Here is a 14,559-nt window from a genome sequence, read left to right as displayed (position 1 = left end):
TCTAGCCTAATCTCTTTGTTTAAATATGTGGCTCTTGCATAATTTCTCTCTGACCTTCTGCAGCCAGAGCTTTAGTCTGCTATCCTCTCCTTGGGTGTCACTTGAGTAGTCACCTGTGTGGACTTTGCACTTTACTTGTTAGCAATTGATCATGTAAGACTGCCCTAGAAAGAAGCCCACTTGCCAAACTCATGAGGAGTCTGGTCCCAAGAATACAAAGATTAAGGGCTTGGTTCTCCTTTCATTCACACTGCTACAGATTGGCAGTAAGTCTGTTGAAGGAGGGAGAAAATCAAGAGAATCAGGCCTTAAGACTTCTTTTGTCTTAGTTTCAGATGCTTCTGGATATATTTGGCCCACTGAATCAAAAAAACCCCTGAGCATTCACTTGGTTGGTATTCTGGTTTATCCCAATGTTCTGAGGCTTAACCTATTACAACATGCCATTTACTTATGCATTAAACTGTACTCAGTAACATTAAAATAGACCATTCATAAAATTTTCATTTTCTCAAGAAAAAAAAATTACTCAGATCAGTTACTACAGTTAGCAAACATGAGTGTGTTTACTAAGACTGGTTTACCACCTCATCCTAGGATTTTTGCACTTCTGATGTGGAAGATCAATAGAGGTGACTAGTGCATTTTCTTTCATATTTTGTCATGATAGATGAAAAGAAAGACTGACTGCAATAATGTCAGAATGGATACTTTAACTAAACTCATAAAAGGAGGAACTGACTTGCTTAGCGGCCTTGTTATCAGGGTGTACCTCAGAAGGGTCAATGAAATAACCTGTGAAAGACAGGGCATGAATGGGAATCCATGTTAATGCTGGGTCAGCATTTCTCCAGTGCATCTGTCTGTAGGGTTCTGCTTTAAAAGCTTGGTTCATTTACGGAGTCTGGTTTTGGGTTTGACAATAAAATGGACTCCCTTTTTTTTAACCATACTCTCTTGGATTCCAGCTTTTTTCACTCTGCTGCTCACTTGAAACACTCTTCTGCTTTTTTAGTCATATCAGTTTTTACCGAAGTTCCTGCTAATACTGTAGTTGGCAGGATCCAGAACCACAGTCTCACAGCTATAACGTTGTAGCCTATGAATTCACTTAGAAACAGGAAATCTAGAACATTTCTGGCACATCAGCACTATGTCCAAAACCATTTTCTTATCTTTACATTCAGCAGTATGGATTTTGTTATTACTCTTCTTCAATTGTTGCTCTGTGCATTGGAAATACAGCAATTCTATAATGAAAGAAAGTACAAACTGAATATGCAGATGAAACTGTGAGTCTTCCATATATTACAAAGTCTTAACTTGCCTTTGATTTAGTACATTCCCTTCACTGGTTTTCATTATCATATTTTCAAACATGTTTCACCTGCACATTTTTCATTTCCTGGTAATAAATAACAAAGGGAATCTGATTTTAGTTTTACAAATGTTGAACAGCACTACTGTGCCTCCAGTTATTTATATTCTGCTGTACTGAGCTGTCATTGCTTCTGTTTTACACCTACATATTCTGCAGGCATGAGATGAAAGGATCAATTAAAAGTTCATCTCAACTTCACATTAACCTATCTCTTGCTACATTCAGCCAAATATATGGTGAATTTGACCTAGCCTTGCTGAACTGCTAGTCTTGTACATCCTGAAAGTAACACCACAAGGAAGCTCCCACCCCACATGGAAATTTCCCACTGATTTCACTGGGAGCAATACCACATATCCTCAGCTTGTGAGTACTTATCTTTGTTCAGAATGTCTATAAAGAAAAACTATTGCAATGTATGTCTAGGTTTGAATGTAAAGTGATTATTTATTCTGCAATGATTGCTCATGAAGATATTTATTCTTCACTCCTGCATAATCCACTTCCAAATATGCAGAACAAAGTGATGGAAAGTACTGTGAGCACAGTTTAACAGCTGCCTCATGGGAAACTGGTACTGTAGGCTTGCAGAAATGATCCTATTCAGCTCAGGTAATTTAATTTGCTATATGAATGTCTTTTATTCTTTTTTACAGACTGGGCCCCATTCAGGCAATAAGATACTGCAAGAATGGACAACATAAATGACTCACCCTAGAAGCAACAAGAACCTTCAGGAATTGAGGCATAATCCAGTCTCAACTCACATGGCTAGTTTTCCTTATGAGAGATCTTCCTACCCAAGGGTAGTTCCCCTCCTTTCCCTAAGGTATCTCTGACTGGCTGCTGCAGCAGTAATGACACCAGCCTGGACGGCTCATGAGTGGGATGCGAGCTGCTATATTGTTTTTCCTGGTGAACAGGTAAGATGCATCACTGTACCCAAGTGTTCCTTTGAGTGTTCAGATGAAGCATAGTCTTAATCATGTCTGCTGGCATGCCATTAAAATAGGCCTTATTTGATTTTAGTTCAGTGGAGACAGTTTTGAGGGAGGACAAGAAAAGAGGGATTGAAAATCAAGAGGTATGACTTAATCCTAATTGTGATTAGTGAATCGGGCCCTAAAAACCAAGATAAAACAAGTAAGGAAGGGTAACAGCTATTTGAGTACAGGAACTACTAACTAACATGAGGATCTGGGGAGAATTTTTAAAAACACTCATAAACTGACCATACAGTGTGTCGTAAGACATTTCATGATCAGGTGAAGCAGTTGAAATGTCTATGAACAAAATAAATTGGGAAGAAACATTTAATACAACAAAAGTATGAAAATACTTAAAAGTTTAGTAAAAAGTGATTCCTCCAAAATGTATTTGCTGTCAGTAAATAAAGAAACTAAGAACTTCCTTACCATTCAGGGCTACGAAGGAATCTGAAAGACAAATAACAGGGGAAAAATCATTATTTCTCACTTGTTTTTTCTTTTAAATAGTTTGCTGCTAGCAACCATTTATGTTTCAGCTGACATTTATAAGTATGTGGTTAGTACACTAAGGACCCAGGTAACACTAATATTCAGACATACCCAAAAACAATGTTGGGCTTTGAAAATGTTCATGACCAGCTCTGTACAAGGAGTAGCAAGTTGGAAGGCCAGTGTCCTTTCCTTACAAGTCCTAATCTAATGCAAGGCATTGCAAGGGATGCAGCCAGCAATAAGGAGAAAACTCAGATGACCCATGACCACATGAAGTAATAAGATCAGCTGGCTTAGCAGGGAATGAAATCTACCCCTGTGCAGTGTCAAGGTTCAACGCATCATTCAGGGCTAAAGAGGGATTTAAGCAGGGCATGGGCTTTGTTGCTTTCTGCACAGAAGCAGATATCTCTCCAAGAGCACAATGTGGTGTTCCTGAATAATTTCCTACCCTTTCTTTTATATGTAACAGATATCAGGTACACTTCACTCCTGCCTAACCTATTTGCCCAAGGAGAGCAGAACTGGTTGAAAAGGGCAAAGATGGACCAGCTGGGAACTGACCTGATTTTGGTTCTAACTCATTTTACAGGGAAGAGAGGGCAGAGTATGTGTACACCTCCTTCAAAAATCTTTTGAGACAGCCTACACTACCCTGTCTTAGGGCAGAGGCTGAAATCCTTGTACTCCTTCAAGCACAGTGATCACAGTAATTAATGGCTCTTGAATAAGGATGCACAAGGCATGAGAAAGCTCTGGCTTTCTACAAAGCAGCTGGCCCACACTGTATCCCATGGCACACTCCAGCCCTCCGTTATTTTGCTCTGTATTCCAGCAGTAATGACTCTCTAACTGTACATTAATTCCTCAGCTTCATCAGTTTTATTGCATCTACAGGCATCAGTGCAAATTGCACTGAAAAGAATGTGTCTTGATTTCATGAGGTTTATAAATAATATTTGGGGCTCAGAATTAAACCAACTTTGGAGAGAACATTTGGAACAAGAGCTGTCCTGAACACAGACGTTGGTATTCCTGAAGGCTCAGAAATCAGCATGTAAGGTTCCTCTGCATGTAGTGCAAGCTATGCACTTTTATGCATTTCAGTGCAAAACTGTAAATGTTTAAAGACTGTGTTTAAGCTTTCAACTCATGCTGTCAGTACCTAAGGTTTACCATTAAAATGTCTTAGGCAGAGTCAGTGGTACATAACCCTTAATACCACTAAGTTGTCCAGACGGTGTATAAAATCCTCTAAGCTTCACAAACTAAGCAGTTGTCACTTCTTGATCCAGATCCAAAACTGAAGATATATTTCACTGTCTCCCTGTGCTGCATGGGAATGTAGTCCACGTCACAGACTACACCAAGAAACCAAGCCACTTCTGTACATAAACAATCCAACCACCATGGCTAATAAGGACAGTGAATACCAATTCATTATGTCATTGCTGCAATCAATATCCTCTAGAGCTGACCTTTTCTCACTATGTAACTGCTTTGAAGTCTGATGTTTGTATAAATCACACAAACAGGGCTATTTTCCTCAAACACATTTAAACAACAGTTCCTCTTCTGAACCTGCATCGTTAGCTGCAGTTGCTGTCCCTGTTGGGGCTTACACTGCTACAAAAGAATGCCTGACAGGTAATGGCATTCTGAGGCATCTTTCTGAGGCATTCAGAAGGATACTGTGACACATGGTAAAGAGAGGGTAAAAGCTTTGCTTACTTTGGCAGTCACCCAGGCCATCTGTATTGCCATGTTCTATGTCCTGTTCAAACGCCAGTCTGAATAATACAAAGAAACAAAACAGTATGAATAACAACAGTCACAGGCATAACCAGAAAAAAATTATCAAATGTGCAACTGAAACTGGCCATTTCTTTGGAAATTCCACACAAAGACTGAAAAATTTTAATACAGACATTTGAGTTATTCATCATTGCTTAATGATTTCTTGGCTTCTGATGATGCTTTGTCTTTATATTATTACTTCTAAAAATTCACCGCATGCCTCACTACCAAGGGAGGAAAAGAGATTTGTGTTTTTTAAACTGTTAAATATGTGATATTATTGGGAGCAACTATAATCCAACCTTAACTTGTTCACATAGTAGACCAGGTGCACTGATACTTTGGTGTGAGAAGGAAGCTAACCAACTGGGCAGGTACTGTGCTGGGGGAAGACAATCCACATTCCAATCATTTAAGTACTATGACGGATGAGGCTGCAAGGCATATCCAGCCCACAGAATGTATTCCCTTCAACTCAAGGTGCTCTACTGAAAAACACTCACAGGCTTTTCTGACATCCTCAGCTTACGCTCCCAACCTCTGCCTGTGATTTTGGATAACTATTCAAGCTGTTCTTCCAACTTCCTGTAAGGTCAAAGGCGAACAACAAGAACCTTGAAATACTTCCAACACAAGCCCTTGTCTACATTAGTTACGATCCTGCCCTTGAGGTATAATTACCCTTGCAGAAAACTCATTCTCAACTCCTGGTCAACCACCACCTGCTCCAGGAGGGCAGCTCACATCTCTGCCTCCTGGTGGCTAGCTTAGAAGTTCACCAGACATCTCCACGGCTGATCTGGACCCCCATTCTAATCACTGGACAGAACATGAGGTGCCTTGCTCACTTCTGGACTTCACCATTGCAAGCTGCACTGCCTGTGTCTCGATGGATCTACTGATGAATGTGGAAGCTGCATTCCGTAAGGTACGGAAGTTCCATAGAGCTTGCCATGGAAGTTCAAAAGGACTCAAACACTTTTGGAATGCTGAAAAAAACTGATACAGGCACAGGTGCATTTTAATATTATTCTACCAAATGTCCAGTCAGGAACAGCCCTCACTTTTGTAGTAAGCATATACAGACACATACAGCTATAACTTCCCCAGTGGACAAAATAATTTTAATTGAAACAGCAAGTTAAGAACAAGACAGAAGAACAGGGATTGTAACTTGTCCATTACATATTGAAGACCTGTACAGAAGCAGGGTTGAGTGGGGCCAGCTGTGGGGCTGTCAAGGCTACACTTGCGATGTCTGCGCTACACTTCCACTACTACCTTGAGGAAGTATAGCTGTATACCTCAGAGTGGGCAATCATGAGGTGTGTCAGAAGTGGCCAAGAAATGTGAGCTCTGAAGTGGGTCTGCTCCCCATAGCCTTCACAGACTTTCATTATTATAAAATAATGAAATTTTACTGTTAAGCAAGGGGAGACCCAGCACTTCTCTAAATCTGCTTTAAGCCCTTACTGTGCTCTGTGATTCCTCATAGTAATGCACAGTAAATTAGAAAGACTGGTTTTGTTTTCAGTGGACAAATTGCTTCAGTAATTTAATTTGGATTCTATTGCCTCTTTAATCAGCTGTGATGGCTCCAGTGTAGGCTGGTCCAGACATATCCATCCAGTTCGTTCCTTTCAGTAACACGCAGACCTTAGTACAGCTCTTTCATTTTCTTCTTCCTCCTCTTTCAGCAGTTACCAATCAGCTGACACTTCACATCAAAAAAATTTGTGAGACATTTCAGAAGTGAATGCAAATAAGGTAGAAACAAACACTTCCCACATTTTTCCTTCCCTAAGAGCCCCATGTTTCAAATAGCTGTGCCCAAGACTGCCTGGCGCCACTGCCAGAGCTTTGCATCCCATCCAGCCAGAGCTCTTACTCACTTGGAGCCAAGGACCAGCTGTGTGCACACCCCACTCTCCTTCACCCATCCACAGTACGGGTCTCTGGACGCTATGCAGGCCCTTGAGAAAGAAGAGCACAAGGTGGCATTCATGAGCGCTTCCGACTTCCAATGCCTACTGCTCAGGCTTCCGACACCACCAGAAAACACCTACTTTTTGCATTTGCCGTGACGCTCACAACGTCCCAAGGGAACCTTGATGACACAGGTGGAAAAGGCGATGTACAGGGCACTGCTGGGCTTGTCAAGCTGCATGCCCACGATTCGCTTGTCCTCCATACCATCATAGCTGCACCTGATTAGGAAAAAAGTGAGATAAGGTTACAGATAGGTTCTCCTGGGAAACCAGAGGAAACCTTAGTGATTCTTCAAGCTGAAAAAAAAACCCACAAAAAACTCCCCCCAAAAACTCCCTAAGACAGGTAGAATTGAACAAGCCGAGGAAAAAAACCTTACAATAGCCACTAAAAATACTGATAGACACATAAGCAAGTATTAAAAATGCATGGGACAGGGGAATAAGAATTGGAGAGAGACAGCACACCAGACAAGCTTCTGAGGGCCCTTCATTTTTTGTGTTTATTCTTCTCCAGTACTCAAAGTAGCTGAAATTTCTGCATGATTATGGCCCACTTCAAAGCCCCCTTAGGAATATTTCAGGAAGACTGATATGTGGAAAGCTTCCCTTTGAGAGCAGCTTCCTGGTTGTTGAATTATTTGGAGAGAAATCAGGGGTTTTTTTATGGGATTAGAAAATTAATCTTCCTTTGCAGAACTTCACTTTTAATTATCCATCAGCTGCTCCATAGGATGGGCTATTTTCTACACATACTAAATAAAAAATCTTATTGCAATGTAGAGACTGATAAGCAGACATCCCCTCCCCAAACAATTTAAAATTACTGAAAATACTTGGCTTCTCTAATCACTTCCCTTTCTGTGGGACAAACTACTCTCTGGGAAATCAGAAGTTCAAAGTCACCCATACATGACTACAAAGAATCAGATACACACTTGTCAGGATTGTAAACATTGATCTCCTCCAGGAAAAGGCTGTCATTTAGGAAACCAGTGTTTCCTGTCCGTGCCAAGAACTTCAGGATGATTCCCTTCTCTGACCCCAAGAAAACAACAGTGTAGTTCTGATAAGGCCCAGCAGCAGAGTCCACAGCAATTCTGGTCAGTCGGTATCTAAAATAAAAATACAGCATTTTGCATCATTTGAGGTTAGATTCTAATTTTTTAATCACTTTTGCCACTTCAGATAACTGCATTGCAGCTTTCTAGCAACTATATAACATATTGAAGCACTTTTCCTACTTGCCTATAAGTCAAAACAGACTGTACCAGTTTGGCTCCCCAGATGTTGGGGAATTTTCATGTGTTTGCATATCCATATGACCAACAGCAAGCAGAATTGTCCGCAGAAAGCTGAAGGGATGTTAAGAGTCTGAGAGCATTTAGGAATTATTGTTCTGATCAAAAGGAAAAGCCTGGTGATTTCTTCAGGTAGGGAAAGAAGAGTCAGCACGGTGAACTTCTTCAAAATTTCACGCTCTGTCACATTAAAAGCAGCAATAATGATAACTGAGGTGGATTCAACATTTTTTTGGTCAGGAAAAGCTGTGCCAGTACAATGTTAAAATACTAACCACCATTTTACCTCACTAAAAATACAACCCCCACCGAGCGAATTCAGTACTGGGGTGACATCGAATCTTGGGATGACTCAATTTATTGAAAATGAATATACTAGTAATTTGGTAGCAGTTAGCTGGTACTGGCTATCAAGGGGAAGCACTCTGCAGAGTTTGCTGCTCTCATCTTTGGTTGGAGGCATAAAACCTGACATAAAAACCTGACATAAGACACATACTAAAACTAAGTCAGATTCTTCAGAGCTAAACACTGCCCAGCACATAACTCCACCCTTGTTCAGAGGGAGAGAGGAAAATATGGCAAAAGTTAGTCATATGATTCTGCTCACAGCTGGAAGGTAGATAAGTAGTATAGTGACCACAGTAAAGAGTGAGAATATATTTTGATAGGAAAGTGATGGTGTATTTACCACTTGCTGATGTATGAGCCTTTGTTGAAATCTGTTATTATTTGTCTTTTGTTGCCATAGAAAGGATACAGACTATGTGATTACTTATGCCTATATACTTTTGCAAACATTAAAGCATACCAGTACATAACCTGACATACATCTATATATGTATGTGAACATATCCTGGCAGACACGTTTGTATCCTGTATACATATTCCTGAGTTGTCTGCTGATCCTTGCCCAAATTTTTCTACAGAGCCATTCTCAAACACTGACATATAACCTGGTAGGTGGGTCAACCTTCCCTGCACAGCATTTCCTCTAAGATCCGGTTTCAGCATAGCGTGGTTGGAAAGGACTGAGGGTTTTTCCTATCTTGAAAGCTGCTCAGGGAGTTCTGCAGCATCTGCTCAGCTCTGCCACCACTCCTTGCTGGATTCATGCCCAGCACACCAAGGACATTTACAGAGTTGGAGAGTACTTGGAACAAAGCTATTAGCACAACCTGACAGCTACAATGAGGACAAGAGTTCACTTAGTGGTACATACCTGACCATTGTTCTCAGGAACCAGGGTCGATTAACAATGGAAGGTACAGCCTCATCCATCAGTGGATGTGTTTTGATGAAGTTCAGAGTATCATCTGGGAACTCATTAGATGTTACATATTTTTCTAATGATGTAGAGCCAGCACAGCAACCAGGCCTACATAAAACAAGGCAGTAAAACCAGAAAATTTATTTGACATCAAGAGCAAACCTCCTTTTTTTTATGAGGCCCTCATTGAAATCTGATGTGCTTTACAAAAGTTTAAATGGAGGATTGAGAAGGGACTTGTTCAGCCCCTCAAAGGAAGCCTAAAATCTTGCTCTATCCTCCATTCAAAAGAACCTCACGCCACCTAAAAGCACAAAGGCATTTCTTCATCAGGAGTGTTACACAGAGAGTTTGTAGTTTATCTGCTCACATGGAACCTAATCACTGCATGCATGCACTTGGCTTGATTCTGCCCACTGGAACAAGTACTTTCCTATTTGTAACTTGCCTAGTTGACTGCTCTTTTGTGGAATAAAAGCAGTCCTTATAATACAGAGGGAAGTTGATTTTTTCAACAAGGTGTGAAAGAATGCCACTTCCAGTCCTGTCTGGTAGAAAGCAGAGTACCGGAGAAGACAACGCAGATAGCATCCACGTAAACATTGGTTTTACCTTTCACTTAATTTGGATGAGATGATTTAAGAATGGTAGCACTTTGAGGACTTTCACTGAAATGTTATCCATCATTCTTTGCATTTTAAATGCAAAATGGCTCACCTTATTTCTAAAATCTACCCTGATCCTAAGCGGTAGCTTAAATTTCGTGCCTGGACAAGCCATCTCTACAAAGGAAGCAGAAAAATGCTTTACCTGTTGTTTGTATTTTGTGGGCCATTTTCTCTAACAAAAGGTGCATTTGATGTAATTTTCTAGAGCACTATGACTCTTCAAATCCTTGAGCCACTGTGAGATGGGAAGATGAAAGATGGACCATTCACTCATAAACACATAGCAGCGTCCAATTTTCATCTACTTTTATGTGGATAGTCACTGACATCAATGGAGTAATGTCAACCTGACCAAATACAGCACTGGTCCTATCATATGTGTTGGTCAAATTCAGATAAATATTCAAACATTAGGTAAATAAATCTTATGTAGGAAGGTAGCATAGGACTGGAGGGAACCAGCTGCACCGACAACTCTGGTCCCATATGAGCTGAGGAATGAAAACTACATGCAGACACTGTGTCCTCTTGCCTCTTCATATCCAAAATATTTTGGTTGTCTTGTAACTGCATGTAGAACTAGCAAAAGAGGCAGAGAAGGAGAAACCAAGGGCATCACTAGTTTCCTAGGTCCCTGCAAGGGCTCTGACTCATGAGGCAACATTCCCAGAGAACTCGAGGGAGTAGCCTACATCTTCTGGCACCATGGTGCTTAGGTTTTCTTTATATCTAAGCTGGAGGCCTATTTACTCCTAAATCCTAATTGCATGATTGGATTAATCCTGTTTTAATCTCAAAACTGGTTTAATCCAGTAAACATAATGCCAAGTAAACCCTGCTGTTTGGCCAAAAAGGGAAGCAAGGCCCCTGAAAGGCTCCAGTAGGTTTCTGAGAAATGTTGGGATCAATAGGGGCAGAATTGCTTCTGCACCATTTTGAGATATTAAAAATGGCCTTATTTCAAAGGTGCCTCTCATGTACTTCAACATGAGCTAGAAGTAGTGATTATTTCTATTAAGCAGATTGATGGCCAAATGTTACATGAAACAGTGTTCAAAATTCACCTCACATTATCTCCTTCAGGCTTAAAAAGAGAAGTATTATCCCGTCTTCATCATAACTGTTAGCCTGCTATTGGCTCATCCCAAACTCATAATGCAACTTTCTTATATTCCTTCCCACTGAAAGAGATTTGTCCTTCTCCTTTCCCTCTTCCCTGACAATATTCACTATCTGAGTAAGTTCTAAACAAATGACCTCGGAGCTGTCAGGCAGCCTTGCAGTCCCATGGCAGCCTATCATGTCAACAACTTGTTGAAACACTGAAGAATGCAGAAAAAAATCCAGCAACAGTGCTAGAAGGTGCCTTACTAAGTTTCAGACTGAAAACAAACACAGAATTTGTCAGATTTCCCAGTCACCTTCAAGTTCTTCTCTTGAGAGACAACTTCAGAATAAAGACAGCACAGGAATGCTACACTTGGCAATTCCAAAACACGGTGGACCAAATTCAGATTAGGTAGAAGTTCAGTTGCCACCATAAAGCTTTGTAAAATCATAGAATCACAGAGTATCCTGAACTGGAAGTGATCCACAAGGATCACTGAAGTCCAGATCCTGGCCCTGCACTGGACTACCCCAAGAATCACATCATGTGCCTGAGAGTGTTGTCCAAACACTTCTCGAACTCTCTCAGGCTTGGTGCTGTGACCACTTCTCTGGGAAGCCTGTTCCACTGCCCAACCACCCTCTGGGTGAAGAACCTTTCCCTGATCTCCAACCTAAGCCTCCCCTGACACAACTTCAGGCCCTTCCCTTGGGTTCTGTCACTGGTCACCACAGAGAAGAGATGAGTGCCTTCCTCTTCTCCGTACAAGGAAGTTGTAACTGCAATGAGGTCTCCACTCAGTCTCCTCTTTTCCAGGCTGAACAAACCAAGCGACCTCAGTCACTCCCTGTATGGCTTCCCCTCAAGGCCCTTCACCATCCTTGTTGCCCTCCTTTGGATGTCTCTAATAGGTTTAGATCCTTTTTATATTGTGGTACTAAACACTGCACAGAGTACTCCAGATATGTTTTTCTTTTTAAGTTAATTAAGGTATCACAAGCAATGTAAAACATGCATTTAAGTGATAGAGCTTAACTGAGATAAATGAATTTTATTTATCTACATGCATATCAATACCTCAGAGCAAAATGAGACTGGTGCAAAGGAGTTAACAACTGTCTGTCAACAGCATTTGTATGAAATGGGTACTTTCAGGAAGTACAAAGAGAGTGTAATAGAGGAGATGCACGGAAACATGAAGGAAGTGGAAATAGGGAAAACAACTCATAGGAGGAATGAGGCAAACTGAATCTCCAGTTTGGCGGAATTCTCTTTTTTTCTTTCCATAATGCATCCACTGTGGCACTTAAATTGCACGTTAATCATAGAACAACAAACTACAGAACTGGTGCAGGCTTTGCAATAAGATATATCCATTACCGAACCAATTTGCAACAGGTGTGTAATTCACACCACTCTTAAGTGATTATTCTGACCAAGTGAATCTGATGCTGGCCTGATTTTTGTTACACAAAGTGGAAAAATTCTCACTTATATACTTCAGATCCAAATTCAACTGAACTTCTATTTTACTGTTGCAGCATGTATAATTGTATCTGCACCTTACCAGGCTCTTCAAATTACCAAAAAACATGCATAAAGGAACAGAACAATATCATCATACATGAAACGTACCTGGGCTTGGGCACTCGTTCATCAGGAACTGGTGTCCATGTGGAGTCTGGAGACTTTTGTTCTTTGAATCTCCCAGTAAATACATTGGCAATGTCAAGCATGTCATAGGCACAGACTGCAGAGCCAGGGATGCTGCAAAGTAACATTTCCCAAAAATTGTTACTCATTCCGCAGTTACGCATAAAACTTTGAGCAAAAAACATGCTCTGTAGGAGTCTTAGTGTCACAGGCTACTCACTTCTGAACTCTGAATCCAGTACTGACAGGAAAAGCCAGCCCTATGGAAAAGCCTGAAACATACCAATCAGCAGACAGCTCCTGCCAGCAGAATTTATTTCAAAGCCTCTACAGAAAGAGGTAGTTGCAATGATCCTGAAGAAGGGAAAGAATGTGGGAAACTCTGGCTACCACTGGCAATGCATGAGGAGTAATGGCCAGTCTCATTCAAAGCTCATTATTTGGAAATCTAAATTCCTGTAAGTCATAACATCTCTCAGTACTAACTCTCACAGTCCCTGTCATGCCTCAAAAAATATACTGTAGACAGTTCAGAAGTTGGTGCTAATCAAACTGAAAGTGTGCTGCAATGTGCCGTTGACCTGGCATTTACGTGTAATTACTCCATTCTCCCACGGCCTGACCTCCGCAAAGTTTTCCCAATGGAAAGGAGTTAACTGTGCTCAGGAATTTGCTGTACTCCATGAGATGTAAAGAGCTTACAGAAGCAAATCCAATGTTGTTTTTAGATCATATGTTGCAAATATCAACTTTTTGAATATTTGCATGCAACTGTACGACAGCATTGTCTAAACATAATTATATTCTTACCTACATAGTTTCTGAAAGTTTTAGAGGTTTCCCATGGTCAGTCACTTGGAAACATGAATTATTAATTTATCCACCTTTCCTTTTTTTTATACATGAACTACTCTTCTTTCCTTTTTTTATACATGAACTACTCTATTTGTGTCTGGCTTTCACCACCTGATTTTATTGTGTAAACAGCATGAACCCAGCTGGCTGAGGCTTTCAATCCTGCTTTTATCTAGTAGTTTATTAAACCCAGAGACAAAATACGGTAACTATAATACTGTTACAGAGAATAAAACTAAACTCATAAAGGTATATAAATTGATAGAAAAATAACAGTTTGCATATTAAAAGATTTCAAAATGCGCATTACTGAAGAAAAATAAGTAGGGGGACAGTACTAGTCTTACTTTGATATCCACAGATTGTGCTTTTATAGGGAAGGAAACTTCGAAGCTCTATATTAATGTGATACTGCACAACAGGAGTTTAAAATGGAGGCAGTCACACATATGTTGATGTAAAACATGGTTCAGGGTATATATGGCCACAGAGAGGCCCTCTCCCTAAGACACCTCAAAATCTACTCCAGCAATAAGATTTTGCACTTTGCTGAAATCAGTTGTAAAGAAAAAAACAATGAACCTAAAATCTTGGGGTGTGTTATAAAGAACTAAAAGTGCTGAAAATTGTGCTCAACACACAACTATACATGATGGAGGGACTGCTGTGGTTAGAGGATTGCAACATCTTTTACTATTAAGGATGACAGTTTGCAGGTCTGTAGCACAATGAAGTGGTAAGGATGGAGTGCTGTGGGTCGCAGCCATGCCATCTCCGAGCCACTGGACTACAATCCATCACCAGCTTCTACCCTGAGTGACCTCAGACTAGACTGAGGAAACCCTTGCAGTTCACTCTACGGGGAAATTTTGTTCCAGAGACCAAAGGTATTTGTTGCAGCTTTTCCTTAGTGAAGGAGGAATGAAAGAGATACATCCACGTTAGAGATTTCACAGAATCATAGAATATCCTGAATTGGAAGTGACCCACAAGGATCACTGAAGTCCAGTTCCTGGCCCTGCACTGGACTACCCCAAGAATCACATCATGTGCCTGA

At 40.7% G+C, this 14,559-nt stretch overlaps 1 protein-coding gene across 8 annotated transcripts in view; it reads right to left on the bottom strand.

The window, feature by feature from the left end:
- The window catches only part of SEMA6A (semaphorin 6A), a 118,371-nt gene that overhangs the window by 33,534 nt on the left and 70,278 nt on the right, over window positions 1–14,559 (bottom strand). For 4 of the 8 annotated variants that reach the window (XM_027709394.1, XM_027709397.1, XM_027709395.1 and 1 more), the window contains 8 exons: window positions 12,630–12,761; window positions 9,171–9,326; window positions 7,586–7,762; window positions 6,726–6,866; window positions 6,552–6,632; window positions 4,594–4,652; window positions 2,797–2,817; window positions 2,614–2,664 (listed from right to left, as the gene is read on the bottom strand). In XM_027709394.1, coding sequence (XP_027565195.1) covers window positions 2,614–2,664; window positions 2,797–2,817; window positions 4,594–4,652; window positions 6,552–6,632; window positions 6,726–6,866; window positions 7,586–7,762; window positions 9,171–9,326; window positions 12,630–12,761 — 818 coding nt within the window. Of the gene's footprint in view, window positions 1–1,343; window positions 1,406–1,794; window positions 2,065–2,613; window positions 2,665–2,796; window positions 2,818–4,593; window positions 4,653–6,551; window positions 6,633–6,725; window positions 6,867–7,585; window positions 7,763–9,170; window positions 9,327–12,629; window positions 12,762–14,559 lie in introns of those variants that run through there. The other 4 variants (XM_027709396.1, XM_027709398.1, XM_027709402.1 and 1 more) reach the window with 3 other exon arrangements.

Source organism: Neopelma chrysocephalum, unplaced genomic scaffold, assembly GCF_003984885.1.
Source record: "Neopelma chrysocephalum unplaced genomic scaffold, ASM398488v2 Primary Assembly neopelma1_96778, whole genome shotgun sequence".
Taxonomy (NCBI): Eukaryota; Metazoa; Chordata; class Aves; order Passeriformes; family Pipridae; genus Neopelma; species Neopelma chrysocephalum.
The sequence above is the reverse complement of the archived record's forward strand: the minus strand, read 5'-3'. Positions and strand labels throughout refer to the sequence as shown.